Source organism: Strongylocentrotus purpuratus, unplaced genomic scaffold, assembly GCF_000002235.5.
Source record: "Strongylocentrotus purpuratus isolate Spur 01 unplaced genomic scaffold, Spur_5.0 spur5_scaffold_5, whole genome shotgun sequence".
Taxonomy (NCBI): Eukaryota; Metazoa; Echinodermata; class Echinoidea; order Camarodonta; family Strongylocentrotidae; genus Strongylocentrotus; species Strongylocentrotus purpuratus.
In genome coordinates, this window is record NW_022145611.1 from 15,007,269 (window position 1) to 15,020,738 (window position 13,470).

Sequence of the window (13,470 nt, forward strand, 5' to 3'; positions counted from 1 at the left end):
TAGGAGGAACAGGATAATGAGTACATGTGTAAAGTAGTTTTTTTGCAACCAATTATGAAGGCTTTCTAACTATGACATTTCCTGCTCTATTCAACAACAAAAAACAATTGAAAACAATATTTCTGTAAACATGTAATCCATATTAAATGTAGTGGCATATCCGGGATTCTTTGACTAGGAGGACACAATCTCCCCACCACCCCCTCCCTCTCTCATAAAAAGGTTAATGGGACCTTTCACAAAATTTTAACAAAATAACTGCTGGTTTGAAGTCCAATATATGTAGATTAAGTTTATAAACATGGTTATGTTTAGATGTTTTTCTTTATTTTATACCTATAGTCTGCAAAACTTTGTGGCGATCAGTCATCATGGGGTTTTGGTGGTCACCCCTTCCCTCTAGTCAAGATGAAGTCTAGAAAAGCTAGTACAATGAGGGCTAGATCATAAACTACGCTGACATATTTTTTTTATAGCACCATCATACATTAAAGTAATATAAAAAAAATATAGTATTGCACATGTTCACAAAAGTGTCCAGGAAGATACAGGAAAGCAAAACCAAAAACATGTCATCTCTCGTTGAGTTTCTTCACTGATATCGCCTTTGAACAGTACGGACACTCTCCATACAGAATGTTGAACCCTACTCCTGTAATTGACTGGTAGCTCGATGGCAAGGCACGCAACCACTGGGGGTATAAGAAAATAAGGAAAATAAATTGAAATACCATGTAAGAAAATGATATCTAATCTCTGTCACCAGTTTGCAATTTGTTCCTGAATAGCAACCTGTTGTTGATAATGTGGAAAAATAAATTGGAATTGCTATTGTAGCAAATGAGTTGTGATACTGAGCCTCTTTCAACACTTGTAACGTCTTGGCGGGGTTGCTCGACCACCAAATTTTTTAGGACGAAGCTGAATTATATCCGTGAGCCAGTACTTGAAAAAGTTGAGTTCTGGTGAACGTTTTCTCATTCCGTGTCAGTTTAGAAAGAATATCATGATAGAAATGTCACCTGAAAAACATATTTTCTCATATTCAAATATGACGAGAAATAGGTGACAAGATGGTCCCCATGCACTCTCATGCCTTGTGTATGTGTAGCTCCATGTTACTTCCAACAAGAACAAGCAGATTTCTTTCATTTTTGACCATTCCAAAACTGCACTCTAATATGAACTACATATTCAACCTTTCTCAATTCCTTCCAGATCATTACTTTCACAATGAAATCAAATTGATAGTACTAAACTTTCTTTAAGGAATAAGTTTGAATTTCCTAGATTATTCTCTTGACATGTCTTCATTCAAATGACGAATTATAGGTAAAATGCTAATTCCTCACATAAAAAGTTGCGACTCACTTTGTGCATTGTGACTTTGCGGCTCACAGTGGTTATTCTCTAGACATGTTTTCATTCAAATGACAAATTCAGGTAAAATGCTAGCTCACCTCATAAAGACAAGTTTGATGAAATGGTTTGTTGCAATGGGGATTGTCACAGACCTGATCAGGAATGACTGAATCAAGGCTATATGAGTAACATATTCCACACTCTTCTTTAAAGTCCTTCAAAATAAAGAGAAAAGAAAAGACAAAGAAAAGATAGTATCACATTATGGTTTTTGAATAAAAAACATGTTGATATTGTAATATGTATTGATGAAGTATTTGCTTGATATGCAACTATGCAATGATTACAGGCCTTACAGCAAGCTCTGAAATTCTGGCGTGTATATGTCGGCAAATAAATGCACTTGACAAGTGATTTTATAATCAAGATTTTCTAATATAAATTTTTGTTAAAGATAAATTTAATTTAATTTCCATGACTTGATCCCTGTATAAATTAATGAACTTATATGAGGATATCATAAAGACAAACCGTTGATCCTTTGTTTCCTTATACCGTAATTTTTTTTTTTTTTTGCTCATATATTTCTATAACATAATTTACTATACAAATACATGTATATCTATTACAACTAACTTCACAACTTGTTAATGCATTCTAAATTTCAAACAGATAAATCAGCTTTCCATCTCAACAAGCTATGAAAATGGGAATTAGGAATACTGACCTAAAGCTTTGATACTGCATGGGGAAGCCTATTAGAAACACCTTACATAGGTTTGTTAGGAAGGATGATTGCAGGACCAATACAGAGCAACTTTCAATGCCACAACCGTCTCTCTAAACTAGCTATGAAAATGGGAATTAGGAATACTGACCTAAAGCCGTGATACTGCATGGGGAAGCCTATTAGAAACACCTTACATAGGTTTGTTAGGAAGGATGATTGCAGGACCAATACAGAGCAACTTGCAATGCCACAACCGTCTCTCTAAACTAGCTATGGGAATGGGGGGGGGGGGGGGGGGAGGGGATACCTACCTGAACCTGGGATTCTGCTGGTGTGGGGAAGTCTACCTCAAGGATGTTACGGAGGTTTGTTAACAGAGATGAGTGGCTGTTCCAAGCGTGGAGGTTGGTATTCAAGAGCTTCCGTACAGGATTGATAACTGAAATCAAAGAAATAAGACTGATGAAGAACAATTAGTTAACCTGTTGACTGCTGATTCCCATTGGCTAATAATACAATTCATCTGGTTCCAATAGGGAATAGGTTAAATGAATTCCATTGTTTTTGTTTTAGTAAAAAAGCATGTGGATAAAACAAAATCATAACATCTCATAGTTTACAAAAACTACCAGGATGACCATGAAATAACATCTTTCACTCATCATGCTGACTTGCTAAATATTGGTAATAAATCAGCTTGCGCGATATACCTTTTATGCCATTCAAGGCCATTACTCAGGGATTGTGTAATCGGTTTACTCACCATTATCTGCCCCTAAGAATCTGCATTGTGGTAGCATACGAGGATGGACTGGATCAACTACAATCTGGATAGAGAAGTTACTTCCTGTTTACAAAATAAAACAAAAACAATAACAACAAACAAGAAGTGAATACATCATTGCATTAGAGAATCGGCCCAATTCCATTAACATTATAATTGAGTTAACATCAAGGAGAAACAGAATATTTGGATAAGTTTTAGAGACAGAATGGTTTCATCCTCCTGTTAATATCAAATAATGTATCTCAATCACGATTACACCAAATTAAAAAGTAAGCATCTGAATGACCTTTGTTGCGCTTAGCTACTTTTTTCCATTTACACTTGCTATGCACATAAAACAGAAAAAAAGAAAAGAAAACCTGCTTGGGTTTCCTGCATCAGGCGTAAACAAGCCCTGAAAATTTCCCAATGTAAAAAAAAGAAGAAAAACATCACCTCTGCCATTCTCTCAGACCAAAATATACTTTGAAACAAAGTTGGATATAATAACATCACTAATTATCATCTCACTTAAAGCTATCTCCTGCTAACATCCACAGGGCATGATTTCTTAGGTTCTAGAAAACCATGTATTATTATGTACCTCTGCCATTCTCCCAGACCAAAATATACTTAATTACATCACTAATTATCATCTAACCTAAAGCTATTCTCCGGCTGACATCCATTGGTCCTGGTTTCTCTGGTTCTAGAACCCATGTATCGTTATCTATCTCTGCCATCTCCTCCCAGAATGATCTATACTTCAGCAGGAATCCCTCAAACTGGGTGATTACATCATGGAGGCAAAGCTGCAACAAAAATAAAGAGGCCAGATATAGAGAAGGAAACTGTTAATTCACCAAACAAAGAATACCTTAAACCAATGTACCACAATGCTCCTTCTACATTTAAATCACTTATATTGCAACTGTTTTCACATTTTGACAAAAAGTAAACCAAATTAGATTAGTAGTGGAACAAAATTACTTTTAGCTAAGTTTCTTTTTATGAGAAGAAGAAAAAAAAATCATTAAATCAATTGATCATTGCTTGTAAATAAATTAATTAGGGTGAGGCTGCATGCACAAGCTTGTAATTTTGTGAGTTAGTTACCCATTTTTGCTCTTGTACCATTGTATACATTTTTTTTTTAGAAGTTATCAAACAGTAGTAAATAAAATCTTCAGGAGCTGGGATATAGCTTCCTCATGAGATGTTTGGTTTCCTAAAATAACGACTTTTCTAGACAGTTTGCTTCTCATCCTTGCTTTGAGTACATCTCACTGATGACTTCAATCTTCGTCTCTCCTTCCCCTTCTCTCCTCATATCTATAATAAATCCCTACCTTTGGTGTCCAATGCAGTTGAAAATCATCCTGCAGGGCAGTTGCAGAGACTGGAGGATTTGATGGGTGCTACAGTGAAAGGAAATTTTGGATAAAAGAGTGGAAAGACTTTTAACTTCTCAGAATTGTTAGTTATGTTTTATCCCTTGCACACAATTGCTATCAAAGAGACAGTCAATTCAAACCGACCTTGACCTCAAAACAACTAAACACAAAAGCAATGTAAGGCTAAATAACATCAATGAAGCGTTTCTTGTCCCCGCCTGCCTCATTTTTGGCCGCCGCCTCCTTTTTTTTTACTATTTACTATTTAGAAAGAAAAAAAAAGGCTAATAAAAAAGCCTTCGATGTACATTTTTTTTAAATAGCTTCTAAAGAGAGACAAATCATTTCTTTTGTCATACATTGTATCAGTATACTCAAATAGCACAATATCTGTGAATAAATAGGCTTGGCCAGCTATAATTAGCATTGCAGCCATCTTGGAAAAAATACAAAAAAATTACATAATAGTAATCAGTAATACCCTGCCTCCTACTTTTTTTTAAAGTCTGGACGAAAAACACATCATTGTTTTTATTTGGCCTCATCTAGAATACACCTAATAGGTGACAATATCAATTCATTTTAAAATAGTTCATTTCACTTTTCCAAAATCAATGCCTCTAGGATATTCTCGAATTAAATTAAGCTCTCAAAATAATGAAAAGCAATGATAACAATGCATATAAATACAAGAAAATTATCATTGATCAAACTAGAGTTTCTAAAGGGTAAACCTTGAGTTAAATGTTTTTTAAGACCACATTTGTAGATGCTTACCTGTACCTCTGAATGAACTTGAACAGTTACATTGTGTGTCTTATCCGATGAGTAATTGCAGGTCAACTTAAACTGACTTAAGTCTGACTCCAGATTTGTAACCCTGTAGAAAACAACATGATTTAGTTTTCAAATAAGGTTGCTTAATTAGAAGGTAGTGTCAGCTATTAAATCATATGTAGTTTATTGCTTAGCAATTATAGTATAGAAAATATTAAATTTATTTATTTGTAGACAAATTGAATACAACATGCATAGAAAATGAGGTAAATAAACATGTACAATTCCATGCAAATATTCACTTTCTATTATATGTCTTTGATAAATAGTCATTTCACTTTAAATAAACCAGTTATAAGGTCTAGAATTCCCATCGCTTGTAGAAGCCACAGGATTTAATTTAATTGAAGAATGTAGTGTATGCAAAGTTGGTCATGACTGTGGAAAAAATAGAGAGAGTGAAGGTCTGGAATGTGCCATCGATGGTAGAGAGTGAATTAATTCAGCTCTACCAAGGATTAAATTGTCTTGGCTTGGTATTCTGTTGATGAAAAGGAAGTTATGACCATGCACCTGTTTCAGGTTCTTTGCATAATAATAATCTATGACATAGAGGGTTGCTGTAACAGTCTGAGACTTTGCAACACCTCAATTTGAAGCCAAGAGGTACACAGTTTTTGGTTCTGCGCTCCAGACATTACTGATTTTCTGACTTTCTTTCCGAGCTTAAATGGCTGATTTTGTTTTTGAAGATCTTGTCCTGCTTAGAGTACTGTATCAAGGTTAGTTAATAACATTTTTCTGGCATTTCTTTGCTGTAATGTTGATTCATGTTTATATTTCCTCTGTGGAAACATTCAAAGATCAAAACTTATTTGTCTTTGCTTGCAGCAAACTGGTCACTTATGTATATGTTTGAACCTGATATATGAAATTAGGGTCTTACTTGTTCGTAAATAAGATGTGCGTAATGCGTAATTGCAATTATTTTGAATTACGATCTGACACTAACACTTTAGCAACTACAATCAAAAATAAAATAACAAAAGAAAAACAAAACAAATTCTACAAAAAGGGCATTCTAAGCAGTTGGCAAACAACTTTTCTCTTTAGAGGATGGACAAGTTTGTGATGACTGACTTGGAATAGGTGAAATGGTTTGAGAATTGAAGGAACAGATTCCATTAAAATTTAAAAGTCAAGTTGACTCTGGAAGACCAAAAAATAATGATCATCTCTGAAATTATGCATTGTCATTCATTTACAAAGTGAGGTGCTACATAGATGAATCATGAAAGAAGAGAGAAAACAAACAAACAAACAAAAATGACTCAAGATAAAACAAGATTGCTCACATTTCCCAGCCCAATGTTTCCACTTCTTCAACCAGCCTCTGATACAGTGGTGAATCGTCCACTACCCCATGAGAATGGGTACCAGTCTTGCTCGCCTTGATGTTATCAAACAGACTGCATACTTCTTGCATGAAGGCTTTGGGATCGACAGCAGACTTTAGCCTGCTCTCCAGAGTGCCTTGAACCTTGCTGAGGTGACGGACTAATCTCCAGTCTCCCCGAATACTGCACGAAAAAATATATATCATTGATTGCAAGAAAGCAATAACAATATAATTGTCATTTAAATTTGCCATTTAGAATACAACGTATACCACTTTCAAACAATCAAAAATGTATGTTATCGATATTGGTTTGTGAGCAAGTTATATGTACCATATATATATATATATATAAACATTTTTCTAAATAAGAATATTTCAATTCAATTTCAATTCCACTAGAACAATATATGATAACACATTTACAATAAAATTTACATTACTAAGGGAAATTTTAAAAGGTTCATGAGTAGACATAATAGGACCAATACCGGTAGGTAATATAGTTTATCTTAGCCATATGCCTACAGGATCCAGATGGTTGCTACATTAAAGACTAAGGCATTGAGCAAACTCAGTGGTCGATCACTAGTCAGTGGATTAACGCAACATTGACTGCATCAGGAAAATTACAGATGTTCTAACCTGGCATGTTTGATGTTCTTGTCTCTGGGAAGCTCGATCTGAATTTGGAACTCTTCCCCCTGGATTGTAAAGAAATAGAAAGGGTTTGTTACAATGAAATATGGACGAGCTGTGTGGGATGGGGGAGGGGGGAGGGGGGAGGGGGAGGAACAAAGTCAGCAGGCAATGCAACTAGTATTAGTCTTCTTAGTAGTCTTCTTAATTATTTTTTATATGAAGGGTTTTAGGCCAATCAGAAAAATTTATATTTCCACTTTTAAAACGAAATCATATGGTTGTTGAAACATTACCCGAATGACCACGCACTTCTGCAATATTGTTTCAATATCTCATTGTTGGGGTTGTGTAAATGCTAGATTTTACTTATTTTAATAACAAGTTATAAAACCTAAACTTACACATTTTTATTACAATGTTGATGATAGATCTACTCTTGTAGATCTAGACTAGACTAGAGAGAGGAATCTGTCTGCTTGAAGTTTTTTAAAATCAAGTTAGAAGTTAGAATAGTGTCTAAACAAAAAAGGGGGTCCATTTTCTTTCATTATCATCTCTTATTCCCCGCCCCCCACACACACATCACTACACTGACAACTCATAGCATTAATCAACAAAGCACACTCCCATTCTCACTGAAGGGGGGGGGGAAGAAAAAAAAAGAAAAAGAGAGAGAAGCCTATATTTTAATTTTTATATTTGATACTCTTATTTAAACAAGAGAGAAAAAAGAGAAAGAAAGAAATTAATATTAAAAAGAAAGGTGTTGGTGATAATAGTCAGGTCTTGACAGATTGCCATTACAACAAAAAACAACAACAACAATTCTCACTCCTAAAATCACTTCCTTTGACGCTCCTGGTAGTACAGAACACTCTCGAGTCTTATACACACTCCCCATCCTGATCACACAGACGTTCTATTTATTAGCTGCCTAAGGAGTAATTACTGTACAGACAATTGGCTTCTATGTAACGCTAACAAGAACAGTATAATGAGTGGATATAATTAACAGTCGGCTTTACTGTAGGCCTATACCTATAGTCCATTGGGTTTTTCCTGTACGAAGGCTGCCATGAATGTAAATTGTAATGTCATAACTAGCCTGGAGTCGACCTACGATACTCCACAGAACTTCGCCCGGGAGGCGGCGGCCTAGCGTTCAGCGCAGTGAAGGTCGAAGGTGCATTCATTGATTGATAATAGTCCGTGTACAGTGTTGGTGGTCATCAATACAATAATATTACTTACTTCAACTCTAATCAACCCTGTCCATATTGTCTTTTCCAGGTTCTGAGGGATGAGAATATGCCAGTTGCCGTTTTCTGTCATTTTTAAAAGTTGTTCTCTGTCTTATATTTGGCGGGGCTGGGCTTCAAAATAAAAGCAGAAGGTAAATGCTCTCACTTGATTGATAGAGGGCGTGATGTCTCTGATGCATTATGCTCTGATATCAATACTGGGATTTCGATGGCTAGCCCTGATGGATCTCGTACGGAAAAGTGGTTACGATATTAAATTTGTCCCTAAAAGCAAATTGGGGTCATGATCCATCCCCATGGCAAGTAGGGGCATTCATTGTGAGGAAATTAGGATATTCTTTTATTTGCATCTTTACAACCAAAATGCTGAACTAACCCCTTGCCATTTTTTGGCAAAAAGTGGTGTTTTCCGAATTTTTACAAGATTTGCTCCTAAGCCCCTTTCAAAGGCAAATGGGGGTGAGGATCCATCTCATGGCATGTCGGGACATTCATTGTGAAGACATTAGGATATTCTTTTTTTTCATTTTACCGCCAAAATGCTGAACTAACGTACCCCTTGCCATTTTTTGGCACTTGTGTTTTCCGAATTTTTACAAGATTAATTTGCTCTTAAGCACCTTTCAAAGGCAAATGGGGGTCAGGATCCATCTCATGGCATGTTGTGACATTCATTGTGAGAAAATTAGGATATTCTTATATTTTCATTTTTACCTCCGAATTGCTGAATTAACCCATTGCCATTTTGTGCTCCAACCTGTCTGATCCCAGCGCTCGAGATCCTAGATAAGATCTATATGCTCTGATCTATCCTATAGTATGTCTATGCTCTGATCTCGCTAAAAAGGTTGCCTTAACCTCCGAAATCGGTGTAATTTTTTTTGCGACTCATTTACAGACGCATAAGAAGGCCAGGTACATATAATCCTCTTCCCTATAATTTGTATTGATATTTGCAAATTTAAACAATAAACATACTAACTGTATACAAATTAGGCCAATTAAGCCTATTCCTAATCAAGCAAATAGACAAAGAGGTATATTCAAACCATTACAGATCAGGGGGCACGGTAAAACTGCCCCTTACAAATACCAATCTGGCATGGAATTAAACAAAATTGAAGATCTTTATTTGACTTAACACAGGCGCGTAGCCATGGGGCGATGGGGGCAGTCGCCCCCTAAAAAACGCCGGGCCCCAAAGAGAGAGAGAGAGAAAGAGAAAGAGAAAAAGTAAGAGGACGTAGCGGAAGAAAAAAGGAGCAGACAAAGAAACATGACAAAGACTATGTTAAAAAGATTACACAAGAAACAACAGATATAAACTATCGAGCTCCTCTGAAATAATAATGCGGCAAATAATGACTAACATATTTCCCGCAAGCAATTATGGAAATCTTATGATGAAATGCTGATTGTTTGGTGATTGGTTGATTTAAACGTCAATATATTTATCACATGCATGATGTTCATTTCTGAAGATTTCCTTTAAAAAAGAAAAAAAAATCGAAATCTTGTTTAACAATGAATCAAATATTATTTTTGAAAAGACGTCTTCTTGCTCTAATAATTTAATGAAACGTCAAAGCTTCCACGCTTCACACGAATGGGGGGGGGGGGGAATTCCCCCTCCCCCCATAGAGAGCGCTCTTTAATAAGTGATTCGCCCCCCCCCCCAAAAAAAAAAAAAAAAAAAAAAAAAAAAAAAAACGAGGTTGCTCTTTAACTGTTAAGTACATGATCTGTCTTAAACAAGTATTTTTACATGCAGGAATTTCTATTGAATGTATCATTAAATACTGTATAATCTACTGTAATGTCTATTTAAATGATTATTCTCTCTCACAATTCTACTTATTGTACCGTTAAGGGCTTTGGTAGTTCTTGCCATGCCTTCTGTATGATTGTACATGATTGACCAGGGTGGGGGGGGGGGGAAGGACTCAGATTTGGTTTGGACGGGGATGTGCCGCTCAAGTCTCGAACCAGGGGCGGATCCAGCCGGCGGAAGGGGAGGGGGCCCAATTCGTGAGAAAATATTAGCGGCGAAACAGCCGATCGATAATTCGCTCAGTGGGGGGGGGGGGGGGGGGGGGGGGGGGGGGGGGCCCCCTGGATCCGCCATTGCCTCGAACCCCCCTACCCATTTTAAGGGTTAAATTGGCAGAAAAAGATATACCAATTTTTAGCCATGTTTATAGGGATTTTCCCGAAATATAGGCCCATATTTCACAATTTTGGGGTGTTCGCCATATTAGGTTAATTTTTTGGAGAAGTCCGAAAAGGATGGAAGCTAACAAACATAAAGATCGCCTGCGTTATATTTTGATTCTTACTTTCACAATACAATTCATGTATTAAATATATATACGCTTTCATCACCCAATATTCATACCCGTACACATATACACACACGCACATGATTTATTCATGTTAATGATTATATAATATCACCTCTTAGTCTTTATTGATCAATACTTTTTTTTACAGAATAGAAACTTTATCAAGAACAAAATATGTAATTTATTATCACAAAGAGATAAGAAAACGTTTCCAACTTTATGGACAATACATTATGCTATATAAGAAGCGACTATCAGACTGATTGATGATTTTATTTATTGACCTTTATGGGTGATGAAAGCGTGTGACGAATTTGAAATCTTTCTTTGATGTTTGCAGCCATATTAAAAGAGAACGGAAACTGTCAATAAAGTGACCGATGTTCATTAATAATTATTGTCAAAAAAATGACGGATGATATTATCCGACATTTCTTCCTGCATGTTGCTATTCGAAATTCCGAACTGAATGGTTTTGCACTTCGGAATCATTTCCACTTCATTTAATTAAATACCGCATAGGGAGAACCCGGGAAGGGATACAACATCAATCATATCCATTCACCCAGTTATATGGATTTGAAATGAACTCTCAGCCGGGGTGGACAAGGGGTAGTAGAGATTTTTCCCCAGAAAACGTCTTTCCCCAAATAAATTATAAAAAGGGAGTGGGAAAGATGGTTCTCTTCTTCCTAACCCTGGATCTAAACATGCTCTTAAAAAACAGCAACACCTAAATCCTTTCCTGTATGATGATCCTTTCCTTTTCTTGTATTTTGTGAAAATAATATCACTTGTATGTCTGACAACATGTCAGATTTGGTCTGACGCCCTCAAGTAGATTTTAGTTTGACATCGGACTAGCTACACGTAAAGCAATCAAGAATTAAAAAGATTGAAATCTCGTCATGTTAGTCAGAATGAAGTTACATCTTTCTTATTTTTTCATAGGTATGTTCACACTGGCGAACGGATGGGAGGGGGTGGGGGATTTAAACGTGGTTTATTTCTTATTCAAAAGAGTGGTTTACAAAATGTTCCTGAAATGACACGATTTTCTTGGACCTTTTAGTAAATCATACTTTTTTATGCCTTTGTTGGAAAATGACAAATTCCCACATTTACAGTCAGGCAAAAATATGCTTGAATAGAAGCCTACTTGTCAGGGCACGCGGAACGGCGGGGCTCGGGGGGGGGGGGGGTCCGATCCTCCTCATTTTTGGGGGGAACGTTTGTTAAAGAGACTTAAAAAGAAAGAAAAAAGAAAGGATAATGACCTACCAATGACCTTACCGGGGCTCTGCCGCCTGGATCCCATCAGGGGCACTAAGGCGGGCCCCTGGGTGCTCATCTGACCTTAATTTAATGCCTAAAACCCCTGAGCTTCTGAGGGCTTCGACCCTGGATCTTTCGCAAATTAGTGACCTGCCAGGTTCACAACTAAGGTATCAAAATATGCTCATCTGACCGTAATTAAATGCCTAAAACCCTTGAGCTTCCGGGGCTCCACCGCTGGACACCACGCAAATTTTCGCTCGCTATGCTCTTCCTGATCGTAATTACTTTTGCCTCCCCCCACGTTGAAAAGCGTTCCGCGGGGCCTGCAACTAACATGTAAAAGTGGTGATGATGCGGATTTTTGTGCCGCCCCAAACGTTAATAATTCAAATAAAAGTCAATGGTGTAAACAAGAAGAGAAATAGAAAGAAAAAAATCACATGTGCTCTTTAGTATTATACTCTTGAATAATTTGCAATTGCATATAGTGTATTTCTTTCATAAAATACTTTTGTACAAATATTTTACAATTCAGCCCCCGGGCTGTGTTATGCATATTTTGAATAAATAAACCATTACTATATATATATATAAAAACAAACTGGGAAATTGTGCCTGTGGAGGTAGGTCTGTTCGTCAATGACGTATACACCCCAGCACGGGAGAGGATTGGGGGGGGGGGGGGTCTGTAGTAGTATGACCCCCCAAAAACAATTCCTGAAATGATTCAACTAATTTGATTCTATCTGAAGCATACCGGACTTTTTATTGGTTATAAAACTGTTTTTTCTTCATTAACATAGGGCAGAGTACGCCGCCCTCATGCTGGATACGCCCTTGATTATTGAAATAGTCTTTTCGGATAAGTTGGTTAATTTCGATGCACTCAAATATGTTTGAACAAATTTTGAACATGAACGGAGAAAATTTTCTACAATTTCTATAATTTTATCTTGCTTGCACATTAAATTGTTGGCGCCAAGAAGCCGATTATGATCATTTATATTTTCAGAATTGGTAAATACACTGTTGCCGAAAAATTGTACAAATTTGTTTACCTATTTTTATGACGTGATAATGAGAACTTAATTAATGCTTGATAAATAAAGTTTATAATAATCTTCTCAGAATCGACGTCTGGATACGTCACTGTTTAAACAGGAATGTGTACAATAAATAGTGGCTTAGCATGGGCCCAGCCATTTCGATGGTAATACCATTATGGGAAAAGGGTATTGGTCTTTTTACTGGGTGCATGATGAAATTAATATTATTATTATTTATTTGGCAAAGACAAATCAAGAAACAGTGAGTTACATGTATGTTAGGAAAAGAAACAGATCAACAAAATTAATTAACCTTCACCAGAAGATCACCAAATAGGGGGATGTTGAAAAGGAAGTTTTATCTTTTTATCCCCTTGCATTTGTCACGCTACGTGCAGGTGTGGTCGATTCTTGTTATTCTCATTTTCTACCCCTCCGCCTTTTTCTCCCCTCCATTCCTCTCTTTATCTGACCC

General features: G+C 36.5%; 1 protein-coding gene across 1 annotated transcript; it reads right to left on the minus strand.

Moving 5' to 3' along the window:
* Positions 1 to 554: 554 nt before the first annotated feature.
* Positions 555 to 8,461, minus strand: LOC581604 (E3 ubiquitin-protein ligase FANCL). Its single transcript, XM_781592.5, has 10 exons — positions 8,319 to 8,461; positions 7,071 to 7,129; positions 6,385 to 6,609; positions 5,030 to 5,132; positions 4,208 to 4,276; positions 3,520 to 3,670; positions 2,856 to 2,939; positions 2,404 to 2,531; positions 1,461 to 1,577; positions 555 to 692 (listed from the first exon to the last, which is right to left on the minus strand). Exons 1-10 carry the CDS (start codon positions 8,397 to 8,399, stop codon positions 573 to 575), a joined length of 1,137 nt encoding a protein of 378 aa, XP_786685.1. The 5' UTR covers positions 8,400 to 8,461; the 3' UTR covers positions 555 to 572.
* Positions 8,462 to 13,470: the final 5,009 nt, after the last annotated feature.

Excerpts from the sequence above, each read along its gene's own strand:
- LOC581604 (XM_781592.5), bottom strand. The coding sequence starts at position 8,399 with ATGACAGAAAACGGCAACTGGCATATTCTCATCCCTCAGAACCTGGAA. Across the intron at positions 4,277-5,029 it reads AAGTTCATTCAGAGGTACAG|CACCCATCAAATCCTCCAGT; the intron begins GTAAGCATCTAC and ends CTTTCACTGTAG. Across the intron at positions 3,671-4,207 it reads AACTGCATTGGACACCAAAG|CTTTGCCTCCATGATGTAAT; the intron begins GTAGGGATTTAT and ends TTTTTGTTGCAG.